At 51.7% G+C, this 15144-nt stretch overlaps 2 protein-coding genes across 2 annotated transcripts; one reads left to right on the forward strand and one right to left on the reverse strand.

Moving 5' to 3' along the window:
- Nucleotides 1–3229: 3229 nt before the first annotated feature.
- Nucleotides 3230–4187, forward strand: LOC136531970 (uncharacterized). Its single transcript, XM_066524623.1, has 3 exons — nucleotides 3230–3509; nucleotides 3584–3702; nucleotides 3804–4187. Exons 1-3 carry the CDS (start codon nucleotides 3230–3232, stop codon nucleotides 4185–4187), a joined length of 783 nt encoding a protein of 260 aa, XP_066380720.1.
- A 10119-nt stretch (nucleotides 4188–14306) lies between these two features.
- On the reverse strand, nucleotides 14307–14893 carry LOC136531971 (citrate-binding protein-like). Its single transcript, XM_066524624.1, has 2 exons — nucleotides 14864–14893; nucleotides 14307–14699 (listed from the first exon to the last, which is right to left on the reverse strand). Exons 1-2 carry the CDS (start codon nucleotides 14891–14893, stop codon nucleotides 14307–14309), a joined length of 423 nt encoding a protein of 140 aa, XP_066380721.1.
- Nucleotides 14894–15144: the final 251 nt, after the last annotated feature.

The raw sequence follows: 15144 nt of genomic DNA on the forward strand, positions 1-15144 counted from the left end.
CTTGTCCGAGCAGGTGCGAACCAAAGCCGAGCAGTCCAACTCATGGTCCGACCACCGCGATGAGTCACCGAGCAGTTGTGAGCAGTTGCCGAGCTGCGTACACCATCGCCGAATAGCGTGAACCATAGCTGAGCAACATATTCCAAGTACGGCTTGCCATAAGGGTGTAAGGAGCTCAAGTCCAGAATTGAAAATTTCTTCGCAGTGGACCAAGTGTGCCCACTTAGAGTCCGACCATGAGAAAAGGAGATAATCTTCTTTAGCTTCAAGATTCACGGAGTCTTCTAGAAAAAACAAGCACATTCACCGCAAGGTGAAGTGTGCCCACTTAGTCCCCGAGCCTGACAGTAGATGACGTAGTCATGTGATGCCAGGATCCGAAGTAGAAAAAATAATAATAGAAAACCAGTCGAGCAGGCAGCCAGTCCCCGAGCTGCAAGCGACGATATCGGAGAAATCCAGCCTAGGAGAGATAAAAAAATTGGAGTAATGACTGTACAGTAACGGTTACTGAGCCTCAATAAATGACGGAGAAGTCGGCGATTATTCGGCGAGTAGCAACTGATGGCAGCGATAAATGGGCAACATGGGCTGCGGTTGCGCAGAAGCCCAGGTAACAGCCCATATGCCGCATCGAAGAAATCGGAGCGGCGCAGATCGCGGGAACGGTTCCCAAAAAACCCTTGAATGCAGAAAGGTGGGGAAAGTGCTATATAACAGTGCCGCCGCATACCCCATTCCCACCTTTTCCACTTCATCTTCCTCCTCATCTCTCGCATCGTCGAATTCGCAACCACATTTGCCTCCGCCGCCAAACCCTAACCAGATCTGGGAGATGTCGCCGAAGAAGGGAGCTGCGAAATCGATGAAGACTAGTCCCAAGAAGACGGGCGCCGTGGCCCGACGCGACGAGGAGTGGGTGCCGTCGCGAACAGGAGAGGCGGAGCTAAACAGATTGGTAGAAGCCGACGTTCTCCCTGACCATGCTACCACCGGATGGCGGCTGGCCCTTGGTGAGTCCTTCCCAACACCCCATATTGACGAAGCAGTGGTATTCGAGGACTATTTCTGGTGCGGATTAGGATTTCATGTTCATCAATTTCTGAGGGATCTGTTGGAGCTTTGGGTCGTTACTCTGTGCAACCTCCACCCCAATATCATTTTGCACATCTCAATCTTCATCCATTTCTGTGAGGCATACCTCGGAATCCTACCCCACTTCAATATCTTTCGTCACCTATTCTAGCTGAAGAAGAGAGGCGGTGCTGGTTCCAAGGTGGTCGGCGGGGTGTACCTTCAGCTGCGGGATGGAATGGCGAGTGAATACCTTACCGTGCCGCTGAACACATCATTGAAGGGGTGGAACACCATGTGGTTCTACATGAAACAAAGCCACCCAGCGGTCCGCTGTAACGCCGACCACATCTCAGAAAGTCAGAGGAGTTGGTCGGAGATGCCAAGCAACGACGATATGGAGCAAGTGAAGGAACTCCTCAGCTTAATAAAAGGCATGAGGACCAATGGCGGATTGGTAGCGGCAAGTTTCATAGTGCGTCGCGTTCAGCCCTGTAAAGAGAGGGCGCACCCAGGCTTTAAATTCAAAGGGGAGACCGACGATACCCGAGAGAGGCCAGAAATACTGTCCAGGAATGTCGTTGAAGAGCAGATTGCCGAGCTATTCGCTCCACTTGCCTCATTCAGCTTGTCAGGGTACACAAAACCCTTTAACTGCAAGAATCTGCCTCCTCAGGTGAATATCCCAACTGTGTGTTTCCGAGAAGTTTTTTCTTTTGTCATTACCGAGCAATAGACTGATCCACTCATGTGAAGATCCATTCGCAGGACAGGGCGGTGTATTTCTCGGGCATGCCGAGAAACGATTGGCCGCCGGTAGTGGATGCACGACCACCAGCTCAACCTGAAGAAAGCTCGGTTGGCGTCTCCTCGGAATCCAGAGCTATGGATGTTGGTCGGACGGAGAGTCCTCCCCCGGTATCAGAGAAAATCTAGGGGAAGAGGCCGGTGGTAGATGAACCGACCCAGAAGAAGAGGAAAACAGCGGCTACTGCTCCGCGCAAACCAGGCGGCATCTCGCTTGGCGATGACCAGACCAATCAAACACGAAGGACCGCGGTGTTCGATTGGTCTGACGATGAGGAAATACTGACGGCTCCTCCCCCGAGCATGAAAGAACCTCCACGTAGCACACGCGCAGGGGAACAACCAGGGGTAGGCGAAGAAGTCCGTGAACCACCGATGAGGAAAGTCCCCGAGCAGCCGGTGGAGGGAATTTCTGCGCAGCAGACGACGGAAGTCCCTGCGGGACGAGCAACGGAAGTCCTCGAGCAACAAGCGGAAGTGGACCCAGACCAGCAGGCGGAAAGGGCCCCAGAGCAGCAGGCAGAACCGAGGTCGACCAAAGAAGAGCTGAGACTTCCCTCGTAGAGCATGGGAGTCAACCCCGCGGCTGCGCCTGGAGGCTCGGGCAGGCATCACCGGTTCAAGAAATTGAACCGTCAGACCAAACCATAAGTGTCCTTGTGTTGAAGTTACTTTGCTGTATTTTCTTTACTTCTGTGGTGACTAAATAACTGATTTGACATAGTGCAAGGCGAATGACGGATCCAACCCCACCCGCTCAGACTGAGCAGCAACCAAAAGCTGGCCCCGGAGCGGGGGAGATGCCAGTGGACCCCATCCTGGAGTCCCCGAGTGCTCGGCAGCACGTGGGGGACCCAATTGCTGCCCCTGGTGGACTTGGCGGCAGCGAACGGCTATCTACAACGGCGAATGAGTCAGTGACAGCACCCTCGGCAACGGGATAAACTAGAGCGGAAAATCTTGTGGCGCCAAAGGAGCAAACAGCACTCTCCGATGCATCAGAGGGCATGGTCGGACCCGCTATTCGGCCACCAAGCCCCCAGGTGGTGCCCCCGGCTGCAACAGAGGAGGACGAGGCGGAGGAGATCGTGCATGACGAACCTTGACCCCAATCAGTCCGGATCCTCCGAAAGCGTGGCGACGACATAGTAATTGTTGAAGAGGAGGACACCACCAAGGAATTTAGGAGACTGGAGACTGCCCTTACCGGTGTGATGAAATAGATCAAGGTTAATACTACGTCTGGAAAGGTCCTGGTTGATTTTTGGAATTGGATAACGATACTGTCATTGTGCATTTGCAGGAAATAACTCAAGTTGCCGAGCAGCGCCACTAGCTAATAAAGCGAATGAAGCCCCTTGCTGAGGAGAACGAAAAACTCAAAGAGGCCAGGAACCTCTCGGAGAAGAATATCCAGAGGGCCCGATGTGAACGAGACCTTGCGGAGTCCAACGCGCGGGACCTGGAATACCAGAAGGGGGTCCTGATCGAAAATCTGGCTGCTGTGTCCGAGCAGGTGCGGAGCCAGTCTGAGCAGCTGGCTGTTGTCACCGGCCAACTGAAGAGTGCTTCCGAGCAGCTGGAGAAGAAAACCGAACAGCTTAATAGTGTAACCAAGCAGAAAGCAGGTACGGTATATCAACAAATGTACTTTTGTATTGCTAAACAGCCACATTTTCGGTGATAATTGTTGTGCTTGTAGAGCAAGACGCTGAGCTCGGCCAAATGCGCCAGGCCGTCGATCAACTTCGCCAGGAGAAGGCGAAGGAAGCAGAGCGGGCGGACAAACTGGCTGAGGAGCTGAAAGGTGAATTCCTCCTAGTCGGAATTACTGTTGAAGTAGCTCCCTTGTATGATGGAACATTGTAACGCTTGCAGGCTATCGTCATAAAGCCAAAGCATAGTTTGACGTGCTGGTGCAGGAGGCCAAGGTCCAAAAGGAGAACTTCGACGCTGTAGTCACCGCAATGAAGCCAGTGCTTGACTGTGTCGACCTGGAGCCGGTCACTCAGCGCGATGGCAGGCGGCAATGTTCAGACACCATCATCCAGAGGTGCAAGGCAGCATGGGAGAACTTCAAGATCTTCAACCACGACGCCATTATGTCCATCGCTACTCATGTCCTCACGGTTGTTCGGTCCCATTACCCAACCATGGATCTTCAGTCAATAGGGGGTGGGTTTGCTGAAGGACTGAGCGATGCGGAGACCCAGCAGCTGGAGGATGAGGTGGAGGACGCAACAAAGACGCTAGCCGGCAATATAGATCTGTTTGGTGAGACAGATGGTAATGGCGGAGCTCAGTAATCTGCTCATAGATTATCATCTGTAAAATCTTGATAGTGTAGTTAGAACGCGCGAAAGCGCAAGAAACAATTATTTATTGAATAAAAGTTACAAGGTGCATGTATATGCAGTATATGCAGTTTGCTTAGATTTCGGCAAAAAAATCATCGCAGTTTTAATCCTGAAGCGATTATGCGTAGTTCAAGTAGCGTCCAAACAGTTGGTTTTCTACTAATCCCTATGGCCTTGGCTAGCCAATAGTCCATAATGTCGAGCGTAGAGCCCGTGCACGTATAGGAGTAACAGGTGTGACCCAGGAACCACAGCCGATCACCCATGAAGCAGAGCGCGAAGCCCGTGGCACATGTAGGGAGAGATCGGTGACTGGGTCTTCTCCATAGAAAACAGCGCGGAACGTGTGCTGCTCGGCGGTTGTTGTACTAACTTGGAGATAAAGGTAGTACAAGCGGCGACCAAGCAATTAGTTCTGTGCTGAGCTCTCGGCCTTGGATAGCCCATAGTCCATAACGTCGAGCGTGGAGCCCGTGCACGTGTAGGAGAAACAGGCGTGACCAAGGAACCATAGCTGACCACCCATAACGCAGAGCGCGAAGCCCGTGGCACGTGTAGGGAGAGATCGGAGACTGGGTCTTCTTCGAAGAAAACAGAAAAGAAAATAGGCTGCTCGCTGATCGGCGAAATATCTTGGAGGTTTAGAGTAAAGTGTTCGGCGATTTGGAGAAACTTATTTGGCGAAAATCTTTGGAGATTTTGGAGGAGAAAGTTCGGCGGTTCGGAGAAAGCGTGTGGACATAATACGTTGGCGATTTGGAGGAAACGTGTTCGGTGACTTGGAGAAGGCATATTCGGCGATTTTCGGCGAAAATGTTTCGGCGATTTGGAGAGATCGTTCGGTGATAACTTTGGAGGTTTGGAGAAACTTATTCGGCGAAATTATGGTTGGTGATTTGGAGAGATCGTTCGGCGATAACTTTGGAGAAAACCGTTCGGCGATTTTGTATTGGAGCTCGTTATTGAGTATCGTAATGCTCGGTGACCGTATGTGGAGATTGAGAAGTAATGGAGAAAAAAATGGAGACAAATTATGGAGACCAAAACTTTATTTATCATAAAGTGGAGAATACATATCTGGAGCGTTTCAAGGATAGAAATGTATAAGGTGCTCGATGTGCCATGAGTTGGGAACATCGATCCCGTCTAAGTCACATAGGCGATAAGACCCTGGTCGGGTGACCTCTTTGACTGACGTAAGGTCCTTCCCAAGGGGAGGAGAGCTTGTGCAACCCTTCGGTTTTTTGTTTTCTACGGAGAACGAGGTCACCGACGGTGAATGAACGACCTTTTACTGTTGCAGGTTGTAGTATCTCCGCAAGCCTTCTAGGTATTTGGCTATGCGGACGCAGGAGGATCAAGCGTTCCTCCTAGGCCCTGTCGACGTCCTCTATCCGAACAGCTGCGGCTTGCTCTTCATCATAGTTTTCCACCCTAGGTGCTCGGAAGGCAACATCCACTGGTAGTACGGCCTCTGAGCCGTAAACCAAAAAATATGGAGACACAGCCGGTGCTGCGACTAGCTTGAGTGCGCAGTCCCCAGACCACAAGCTGGTAGTTCCTTGAGCCATCTGCCCGGATGCTTTTCTTGTTTTTGATATAGCCTCTTTTGAGGGCAGTCAAGGATCATGCCGTTTGTCCCGTTTGACCTAGCCATTGGCTCTAGGATGGGCAACAGAGACGTATTTAACGGAGATGCACCGGTCTTCGTAGAAGTTCCCAAAAGTGATGGCCAGTAAACATAGTTCTGAGGTCGGTGATGATGCTGTTCGGGATACCGAATCTGTGTATGATTTCTTCAAAGAGTTCGACTGCTTTCTTCGCGGTAGCCGAGACGAGCGGTTTGTACTCGATCCACTTGGAGAACTTGTCGATGGCGACGTATACATACCAGAAACCACCTGGCGCTGGCTTGAAAGGCCCGATCATGTCCAGTCCCCATCATGCGAAAGGCCAGGAAGCTGGGATGGTCTGCAGTTCTTGAGCCAGGTACATGTATTTGCTTGGCGAAAAATTGGCATCCTTCACAGCGTCGGACGAGGTCTTCGGCATCGGAGATGGCCGTGGGCCAATAAAAACCTAGCTCAGAAAGCTTTGCCTGACCAGGTTTCTCGAGGCCACATGATTGCCGCAGGAACCAGAGTGAATTTCGAGGAGTAGTTTTACCCCTTCATCTTGGGTGATGCATTTTTGCAGTATCCCTTCCTTGGCACTTTTCCTCATCAAGTTGCCGTCTATCAGCACGTAATGCTTGCTTCGGCGAATTAGATGTTCAGTTTTGGTCTTGTCGGCGGGTACTTTGGCGCTAGTGAGGTACTTGATGAACTGCTCCCTCCAATCGGTGACCGGCGAATGTACCGCAAGTACCAACTGCTCAGGCAGGGGGAACCTCTTTGACTTCCTTTTCTTCTTTAATGGATGGCACCAAGAGATCTTGAACGAAGACCCCCAGTGGAATCGCGGCGTGAGAAGAACCTATCTTTGAGAGCTGGTCGGCAGGTTGATTTTGTTCTCATACCACGTGGTGGTACTCAATACCGTAGAACTTCCCTTCAAGCTTCCTGATTTCGGCGTAGTATGCGTCCATCTTCTCACTAGAACAGGACCAGTCTTTGTTGAGCTAGTTGATAACCAGCGTGGAGTCCCGTACACCATGAGGCGTTTGATGCCAAGCTCGACGGCTATACGGAGACCATGGAGACAATGCTTCGTATTCTGCGGTGTTGTTGGAGGCCAGAAAGTGTATCCGGAGAACATAACATAGCTTATCCTTGGTCGGCGTAATGAACAGAATGCCCGCACCAGCATCGTTGATGTTAAGGGCATCGTTGAAGTACATCACCCAGTGCTCGGGGCAAGTAGAGGCGATGGGCTCTTGGATCTCGGTCCATTCAGCGACGAAATCAGCAAGCGCCTATGACTTAATGGCAGGTCTGCTTATGAATTCGATGGAGTAGGTGCTGAGCTCAATAGCCCACTTAATGATGTGGCCATTGGCCTCTTTGTTGCGGAGAATGTCCCCCAGAGGGAACTCAGTGACCACGGTGATCTTGTAGTATTTGAAGTAGTGTCGGAGTTTGCGCGACATAATAAGAATGGCGTATAACAGCTTTTGTACCTAAGAATAACAAGTTTTGGGCTCATTAAGTACCTCGCTGATGAAGTAAACCGGACGTTGCACTTTATAAGTGTGCCCGGCTTCCTCGTGTTCGACGATAATAGCTGTGCTGATGATGCGAGAAGTAGCGGCGATGTATATTAGCAGAGTTTCATCTGGACATGGCACCGTCATGATCGAAGGCTTTGTTAAGAACACCTTGAGCTGCTCAAAAGCTGAGTCTGCCTCCTCCGTCCAGGAAAAGCGCTCGGAGGCCTTGAGGAGCTTGAAGAAGGGTAGCCCTTTTTCCTCGAGGCGTGATATGAAGCAACTTAAAGCAGCCATGCAACCTGTAAGCTTCTGTATATCCTTGACGCGTGTCGGCCGTTTCATATTAGTGATGGCGGAGACCTTTTTAGGGTTAGGTTTGATACCTCAAGCACTGACGATGTAGCCCAGCAGTATACCGGATGGAACTCCAAAGATGCACTTTGAAGGGTTCAGCTTCCATCGGTACTTGTTCAGGTTGGCGAAAGTTTCTTCGAGGTCGGCGATAAGGTTGTCGGTGGTCTTGGTCTTGACGACCACGTCATCTATGTAAGCTTCGACATTGCGGCCGATCTATTGGTCGAGGCACATCTGGATGGCCCTTTGATAGGTAGCCCCATGCGTTCTTGAGTCCTGAAGGACATAGTTGTGTAGCAGTATGCACCGAAAGGTGTAATGAACGACGTCTTGATCTGGTCTTCTTCCTTGAGGGAGATCTGATGATAGCCGGAGTAACAGTCAAGGAAGGAGAGCAGTTCACAGCCGGCGGTGGAGTCTACAACCTCGTCTATCCGAGGCAGGCCGAAGGGGTCTTTAGGGCAGTGTTTGTTAAGATCAGTATAATCAACACACATTCTCCATTCTTTATTCTTTTTTCGAACGAGAACAGGGTTTGCTAACCAATCTGGATGATACACTTCTTTTATAAATCCGGCAGCTAAGAGCCATTTTATTTCTACCCTAATAGCCTCCTTCTTGTCTGGCGCGAATCGGTGGAGTTTCTGCTTGATCGGTTTGGCGGTCGGTGAGACATTCAAGGAGTACTCGATCTTCTCCCATGGTACCCCGGCATGTCTACAGGTTTCCAAGCAAACATGTCGGCGTTGGCACATAGAAAGGAGACGAGCGCGCTTTCCTATTTGGGGTCAAGGTGAGCCCCAATCTTCATGGTCTTGGAGGTGTCGTCGAGGCCGAGGCTGACCTCCTTGACTTCCTTGGACTTGGTGGAGGCACGAGGAAGATCTAGCTCTGGGATCTCCATGTCATCGGCGGGCGCTGTCTTGGCTTCGGTGACCACGCTAGCCATCTGGATGGAGAGGTCGGTGGCTTCGGCGAGAGCGAGACTCTCTGTCTCGTAGGCGTAGGTAACGGAGAGGTTGGCCCGCAGAGCTAGGACTCCTATAGGCGAAGGCATCTTCATCACCAGATATGCATAGTGCGGTATGGCCATGAACTTGCCCAGAGCTGGCCGACCAAGTATGGCGTGGTAGGCGGTGTCGAAATCGGCGACGCAGAAGTTGATATGCTCGACGCGGTAGTTGCTTGCCGTGCTGAACTGTGCTAGGTAGAGTGATCTCCCCAAGTGGTCTGGATGCCCTTCCAGGTACCACACCCCTAGAAGGAGGAGTTCCAAGGGTGTGAGATCTATTATCGCGAGGCCCAACTCCCTTAGGGCTCCAGCAAAGAGGAGGTTCAGAGCGCTTCCACCGTCGACGAGCACTTTTCTGAACAACACCTTTTGGACGGTTGCGTCAAGGACAAGGGGGAAGCACCCTGTGTAGAGAATGTCCACCCACTGGTCATCTCTACTGAAGGTGATGGGAACCTCAAACCATGGGCGATAGCTGGGGTTGGCGACAGCGTCCTCCGTAGTGACGTTGTGCACCCGCCGTGCGGTGAGCTTTTGTTCCCTTCTGCTTTCGGTGGAGGCAAGGCCCCCGAAGATGGTGGTGACCACCTTGTCATGGTCCTGGAAAGGATTGCCATTGCCCCCAGGTGGTCGGCGACCTCCGGCTCCGTCGTTGGCATCGTCGTCTAGCTTTTTATTCTAGAATTCTTTAGCCAACCCGAGGCAATCCTTCATTTTGTGCTTGGTGTTCTTGTGGAGTGGGCACGGACCGTCGAGGATCTTCCTGTACTGCTCACCATAGTTGCGCTTGGCGTGAGGTTCGTTGACGGCAGCGACGATGTGGTCCGGCCGTGGCGGTGATTTTGGCCAGACTTGGGCCCTTCTTGCCGATCTCGACCACTATTATAAGGATAACTATGGTCATTGAAACGGCGGTCACTGTGGCATTGATCGGCGAGGCGATCGTCATACCGGCGTGTTGGTCGTTGGGTGCCCGCGTCCTTGTTGAAGCGCACCTCGGCCTCCTCGCATCGGTGTACTGGTTGGCAGTTGTGATCATCTCGCCGGTCCCAGTGGGTGGCTTGCGGTTGAACTTGGAGGGCGGAGCTCATGGTGGTGAAGCCCTCGGATGAAGGCGGTGATGACCTCAGCTTCCGTGATGTTGGGGATGGAGTTCCTCATCTCGAAAAAGCATCAGATGTAGCTGCGGAGGAGCTCAGACAACTTCTGATCGATGCGGTTTAGGTCGTGTTTGGTGCCCGGCTGAGTGCACGTGGCCATGTAGTTATCAGTGAAGACTTTTTTCAAATCCTCCTAGGATCTGATGGAGTCTGGGGCAAGACTGATAAACCAGCCCATGGCGGTAGGCGTCAGCATGACGGGGAGATAATTTGCCATGACATTAGAGTCTCCTCCGGTGGCGCGGACAGCAGTGGCATAAGACTGTAGCCACTATGTTGGATTCATTCTTCCTTCGTAGGCCTTGACCCCAGTGATCTTGAAACCACGGGGCCACTGAAGCGTTCAGAGTGTCCTTGTAAATGCCGGAGGCCCCTTAGGGGTTGTCGACACCATCATCAGCGAGTGGTTCGATAGCTGAGTCTGGGTTACCGTATTCTTGTTCATACTACTGACGGCGGCGGGTTTCATCTTCATGGCGACCGAATCGGCATTCATCGATGCGCCGTTGTGCATCTCGACGATTGTTGAGATGCACCCGGACGTCCTGGTTGACCTCCTGGTCGTGTTGGCGGTGATGTTCGGGGCGACCACCCCTAGCTCCATCTTGGGGGGGCTGCCTGTCGTCGCGGTGCTAGTCGGTGAAGGGACTTTGGCGACGCTCGGTCCTTGTGGCAACTGATCGGCGGATCAAAGTGGTGGAGTAAGAGGGTCTCTGATCCTGTCGGATCTCGTTGACCTGACAGTGTGCTGCTTTAAGCATGGCAGCGACCTTGGCGAGTTCGGGCATCTGCGGGAGGCAGGCGATCTCGTTACTGGCTACTGCTAGATTGGCACTCGGAGTCCTGAAAACATCATGGTCATCAACGCGGAGAAACTCTTCATCGAGGTTGCGCTGGAGTGGCCTCCCTTGCGAGTCGAGCTGCTGCTCGGCCATCATGAGGGTGCGCTCGTTTGCTCGGCATTGTGCGCGATTGACGTTCCAGGTTCTCACGAGCAGCGCGTTCCTCCTCGATTCTCGCCATTTCGAAGGGGGGCTATCGACGCTGACGTTGAAGATCGCAGCCCCCAGGAGGGGAGGGAGAGGAAATTGTTTAGTGGAGGTTTCGGCGAGGGTCTCCATGGAGCCCTGGGATTCGGAGTCTGGATTTTCCTCCAGGATGGTTCGGAGGGATGTCTCAGGGCATCGGCTGGCATGCAAGCATGTTGATCGTCGGCGGAAGCTGGTCGGCTGATTTGGTCGGCGAGAGGATGGATATCCCCCACCTGGTCGGTGAATTTGCCCCTCAGGGCAGTCTTGGTATGTAGCGGCTGGTGTTGGCGAGCCCTGAAAGGTAGGGCCATAACCCCCAGAGTTTGCCGAGTAGCTTCCGATAGATTGCAATAGGAGGGTGGTCGGCGCTGAACGAAAGTATTCAGAGCCTGACTCGATGACGGAGAGGCAATCGATGAGCTTCAGACCGACCCGATCGATGGATTCGATCAGATCGTCATTGCTGATGTGCCTCCTCTGGTAACGAGGAAGCGAGCGGCGAGTTGTTGATGAAGGCGACCTCGAAAGTAGATCCAAGATCGGATCTGCAGTTGTAGGTGCGGGGGTGGTCGGCACAGAATGGATCTGCACCGGCTCGAGGAGCTCTCTGACTCCGTCGGCGTTGATGACCCACGAGATGGATCCGACCGTGAAGATCTGGCCGGGCTGCAGGAGGGACGAAGAGCCTGCGGAAAAAACCATCTTGTTCAACAAGGAAACAGCACGCACACCCCTACCTGGCGCGCCAACTGTCGACAGAATATCATTGGCAGTCCTCCGAGGGGTATCCCACGAAGGTAGATTGATCGACAGAGGAGCGCATGATCAAGAATAAGAAGGCAACAGAGACACATGAGTTATACAGGTTCAGGCTGTCTGTATGACGTAATACCTTACTCCTGTGGTCTGTTGGTTTGTATTAGCTATCGTATGATATGCCATGATTTTGAGAGGGGTCCCTGCCCGCCTTATATAGTCCGGGAGGCAGGGTTACAAGTCGGTTAGATCTGAGAGATAACTAGAAAGTAATAACAGATTACAAGAATCATGGGATCACACGTATCCTAATAGATCTCGTAGCATCTTCAGGATATCTTCCCCATGTCTTGCGGAAGGCGCCGAGCAGAATCGCGCCCCGTAAGGCTTTGTCTTATGGGCTGGGCCGCCCCTGGGGGCACAACCCATGTGGTTTGCCGTGGGTATCCGGGGTCATATCCCCCACAATGTCACTGTGGAAGGTGAGTCCCCTCAAAGATCCGTATTTTTCTCTGGCAATTAGCGAAGCACTCGCTGTCGACCGGAGATGTGCTCCACCATAGGAAGATGACACAAGGTAGCGCCTGCTTCTTTTGTGGGATGGAGGATTCGTGGAGACACTCTTTGCTAGATTGCAACAAGGCGAGATGTATTTGGGCATTGGAGAAGGAAGAGACCGTGGAGCTCTTGAGTGGAATTTTAGAGAATGACACTAAGTCTTGGCTGGCAATCATGGCAGAAATCCTACCAGAAGAAGACATCGCTAGAGTGGCGATCACATTGTGGGCTATTTGGTATGCACGGCGGAAGGTGATCCATGAGAATGTTTACCAAAGCCCTCTATCGACATATAATTTTGTGGTAGGCTAGTGTTGGAGCTAGGGCTGGAGATGCACGTGCAGCGGCCCCAGGCTCGAGTGCGCCAGAGTTGGCCGACATGGATTGCACCCCCCTCAGGTGTTGGTAAAATAAATGTTGATGTGGCTCTATCCAAGAACACATCCACAACCTCTGTGGAAGCAATAGCGAGAGACTTGGACGGTCGATTATGGAAGCCTCGGCGCTGGTCCTTCAGGGAATTGTCATTCCGGAGGTGATGGAGTCCATTGCATGCATAGAAGGAATGGCTCTTGCTTCATACTTCCGAGCTAACAGTTTCAAGGTAGCCAGTGATTGTCTAAATGCCGTAAAAAGTATCCGACAAGGCAACATAGAGATCTATGGACAAATTATCCGAGAGATCAATGTGAGGAAGACAACTTTTATAAGTATCAAGTTTGTACATGAGCATATATAGGGACTCAAATGCCGATGCTTATAGGATAGCTCGTAGCTTGATCCGTGCCGAGTTAGGGCGGCATGTGTGGTTCTTGAACTCACCTGATGGTGTTTGTAATATGCCGAGTCAGGGCGGCATGGGTGGTGTTGCTAAAAAAATGTATGTACTCAAAATTGAAGGAGAGCTAGACTAGAGGAGAGACACTCACAGCCGACGGTGTGAACTGTGAGCATAAAGTTCCCTCTGCTACTAGGCTTCCAATTTTCCTCCATCTGCTACCGAAGGTCAAAATTTCTCAATTTACCTCATCTTATTGATACTATCATATTTCATTGGCAATTAAGTAATTTGGATTTACATAGATGTTGATGTTTTTTAATATATACTTGTCCAAGTTAAATAATTTCGATGGATCGGAAGAAGTACTTTTTAATACTGGTCATCCGGCCAGGCAACACTCACGCATCGAGACTGAGATTCGATCTAAAGCCATCAACAAATTAAACACTATTAGCAAACAAGTAATTATATATGTACATATCAATCGTTTTGGTCAGTTGGTCACTATCACCATCCATATTTTATATTAGACTTCAGCATCAGCTAGCGCTACGTATCAACCCAACATTTTTATTAACATACATTGACGTTGTCACTGCGCCTGGACGCGGGACATGCCGGTCGGGACGTAGCGGATGATCTGATACTGGTGGAGCTCGTCGCCTCGCTCCCAGTCATTCAGACAGTTGGAGCCCTGGCAATAATGGGCCTATGTCTCTTGTGCATGTTGCTGCTGCTTCCTCGGAGGACAAAGCCCCCATATCGTCTGTCTTCGCCTGTGCGTAGCTGTGGGTCGCCGCATGTTGATGGGCTGGCTTCGGATCCTTATGGAGACAATGGCACATTAAGCGCTCTGCAGTGTTTCGAGCAGTGTTTCGTTGAGGCCTTCAAGCGTTCGCTGACGTTACGGTCGTAATGTACTGCCTCGTATGTGTTGTATCTGTTAGGCTCTAGCTCTAGCTTGAAGACACTCTTGTTTGTTCCTGAATGCTAGCATCTTTGCCAGCGGGTTTGAAAACAACTAGAAACTTGTCAATGTCGTGTAACTTTGAAACTTTTCTGTCCTCATGAAAAAATAGGCTACGGCTTGATTGTGAAAAAGAAAAACATGAATACGGACGTTAATTTCCACATCATTTGTGGTGGTGTGGTGTGACTTGTGAGTGCGACCACGTTATTATTAACGATGTGTACAATACGAAAGACGAAACAGAGAGCTGCTGCTACTAGCGGGTGGCCACATTCCCGATCGAGGCAACCTAGCCAGCTCAACACTTGGAGAAGACCTTGACGTCCCTCCACCACGACTCCATGAGGTACGACATGCCGTTCTTGGTCTGCCCGTACACGCCGAACTTGAAGTAGTGCGAGTCCCCGCCGCGGCCGGGCACGGTCAGGCGGTGCTGGCCGTCCACAAACACCGTCACGTTGGACGCCGCGACATCGTGGACCACGTTGAGGCGGAACCACCTGTCGTAGACGCCGGCGTCGACGACCCTCGTGTCATCGTGGTAGTAGGTGAGGTTGCCGTCGTAGACGTGCAGCATCAGCGTCGTCGCGTGCTCCGCCGCGCCGAAGATCTGCATCACCGACGCGCCCGACGTGCCGTACAGGATGTACCCATAGCCCTCGAACTGCCACACCCCGGAGCTGTAGATCAGCTGCGCCACCGACGGCGATGGCCGTGATCAGAGAAGAATCGAGAAGGAAACTCTTATTAGTAGTGCATATGTCACATCAGATCTTGATCTAGCGTTCTTAGCCTAGCGTTACTGTTACCTCGATCTTGGTCTCTGTACAGGGGCCGCCGGCACTACTAGAGAACAGACTTTAGAACGATGTCCCAATTTCGCATTAGCCTCGGCATTTTTTTTTTGTCCCCGGGACTAAAGGACCCTTTAGTCCCGGTTGGTAATACCAACCGGGACTAAAGGTCTCTGCCCAACGGTCGTCCGCGGGGCAGGGATCTTTAGTCCCGGCTGGTATTACCAACCGGGACTAAATACCAACCGGGACTAAAGCTTTTAGGTATTTAGTCCCGGTTTGGACCCCTAACCAGGACTAATCATCCCGGCCTATAATTCAGCTCATTTCTTTCTCCCGAGC

This window comes from Miscanthus floridulus, unplaced genomic scaffold (assembly GCF_019320115.1).
Source record: "Miscanthus floridulus cultivar M001 unplaced genomic scaffold, ASM1932011v1 fs_496_1_2, whole genome shotgun sequence".
NCBI classification, from domain to species: Eukaryota; Viridiplantae; Streptophyta; class Magnoliopsida; order Poales; family Poaceae; genus Miscanthus; species Miscanthus floridulus.

Excerpts from the sequence above, each read along its gene's own strand:
- LOC136531971 (XM_066524624.1), bottom strand. The coding sequence starts at position 14,893 with ATGCGAAATTGGGACATCGTTCTAAAGTCT. Across the intron at positions 14,700-14,863 it reads GGGACATCGTTCTAAAGTCT|CTGATCTACAGCTCCGGGGT; the intron begins GTTCTCTAGTAG and ends TCGGTGGCGCAG.
- LOC136531970 (XM_066524623.1), top strand. The coding sequence starts at position 3,230 with ATGAAGCCCCTTGCTGAGGAGAACGAAAAACTCAAAGAGGCCAGGAAC. Across the intron at positions 3,510-3,583 it reads TGTAACCAAGCAGAAAGCAG|AGCAAGACGCTGAGCTCGGC; the intron begins GTACGGTATATC and ends TTGTGCTTGTAG. Across the intron at positions 3,703-3,803 it reads TGAAAGGTGAATTCCTCCTA|GAGGCCAAGGTCCAAAAGGA; the intron begins GTCGGAATTACT and ends GTGCTGGTGCAG.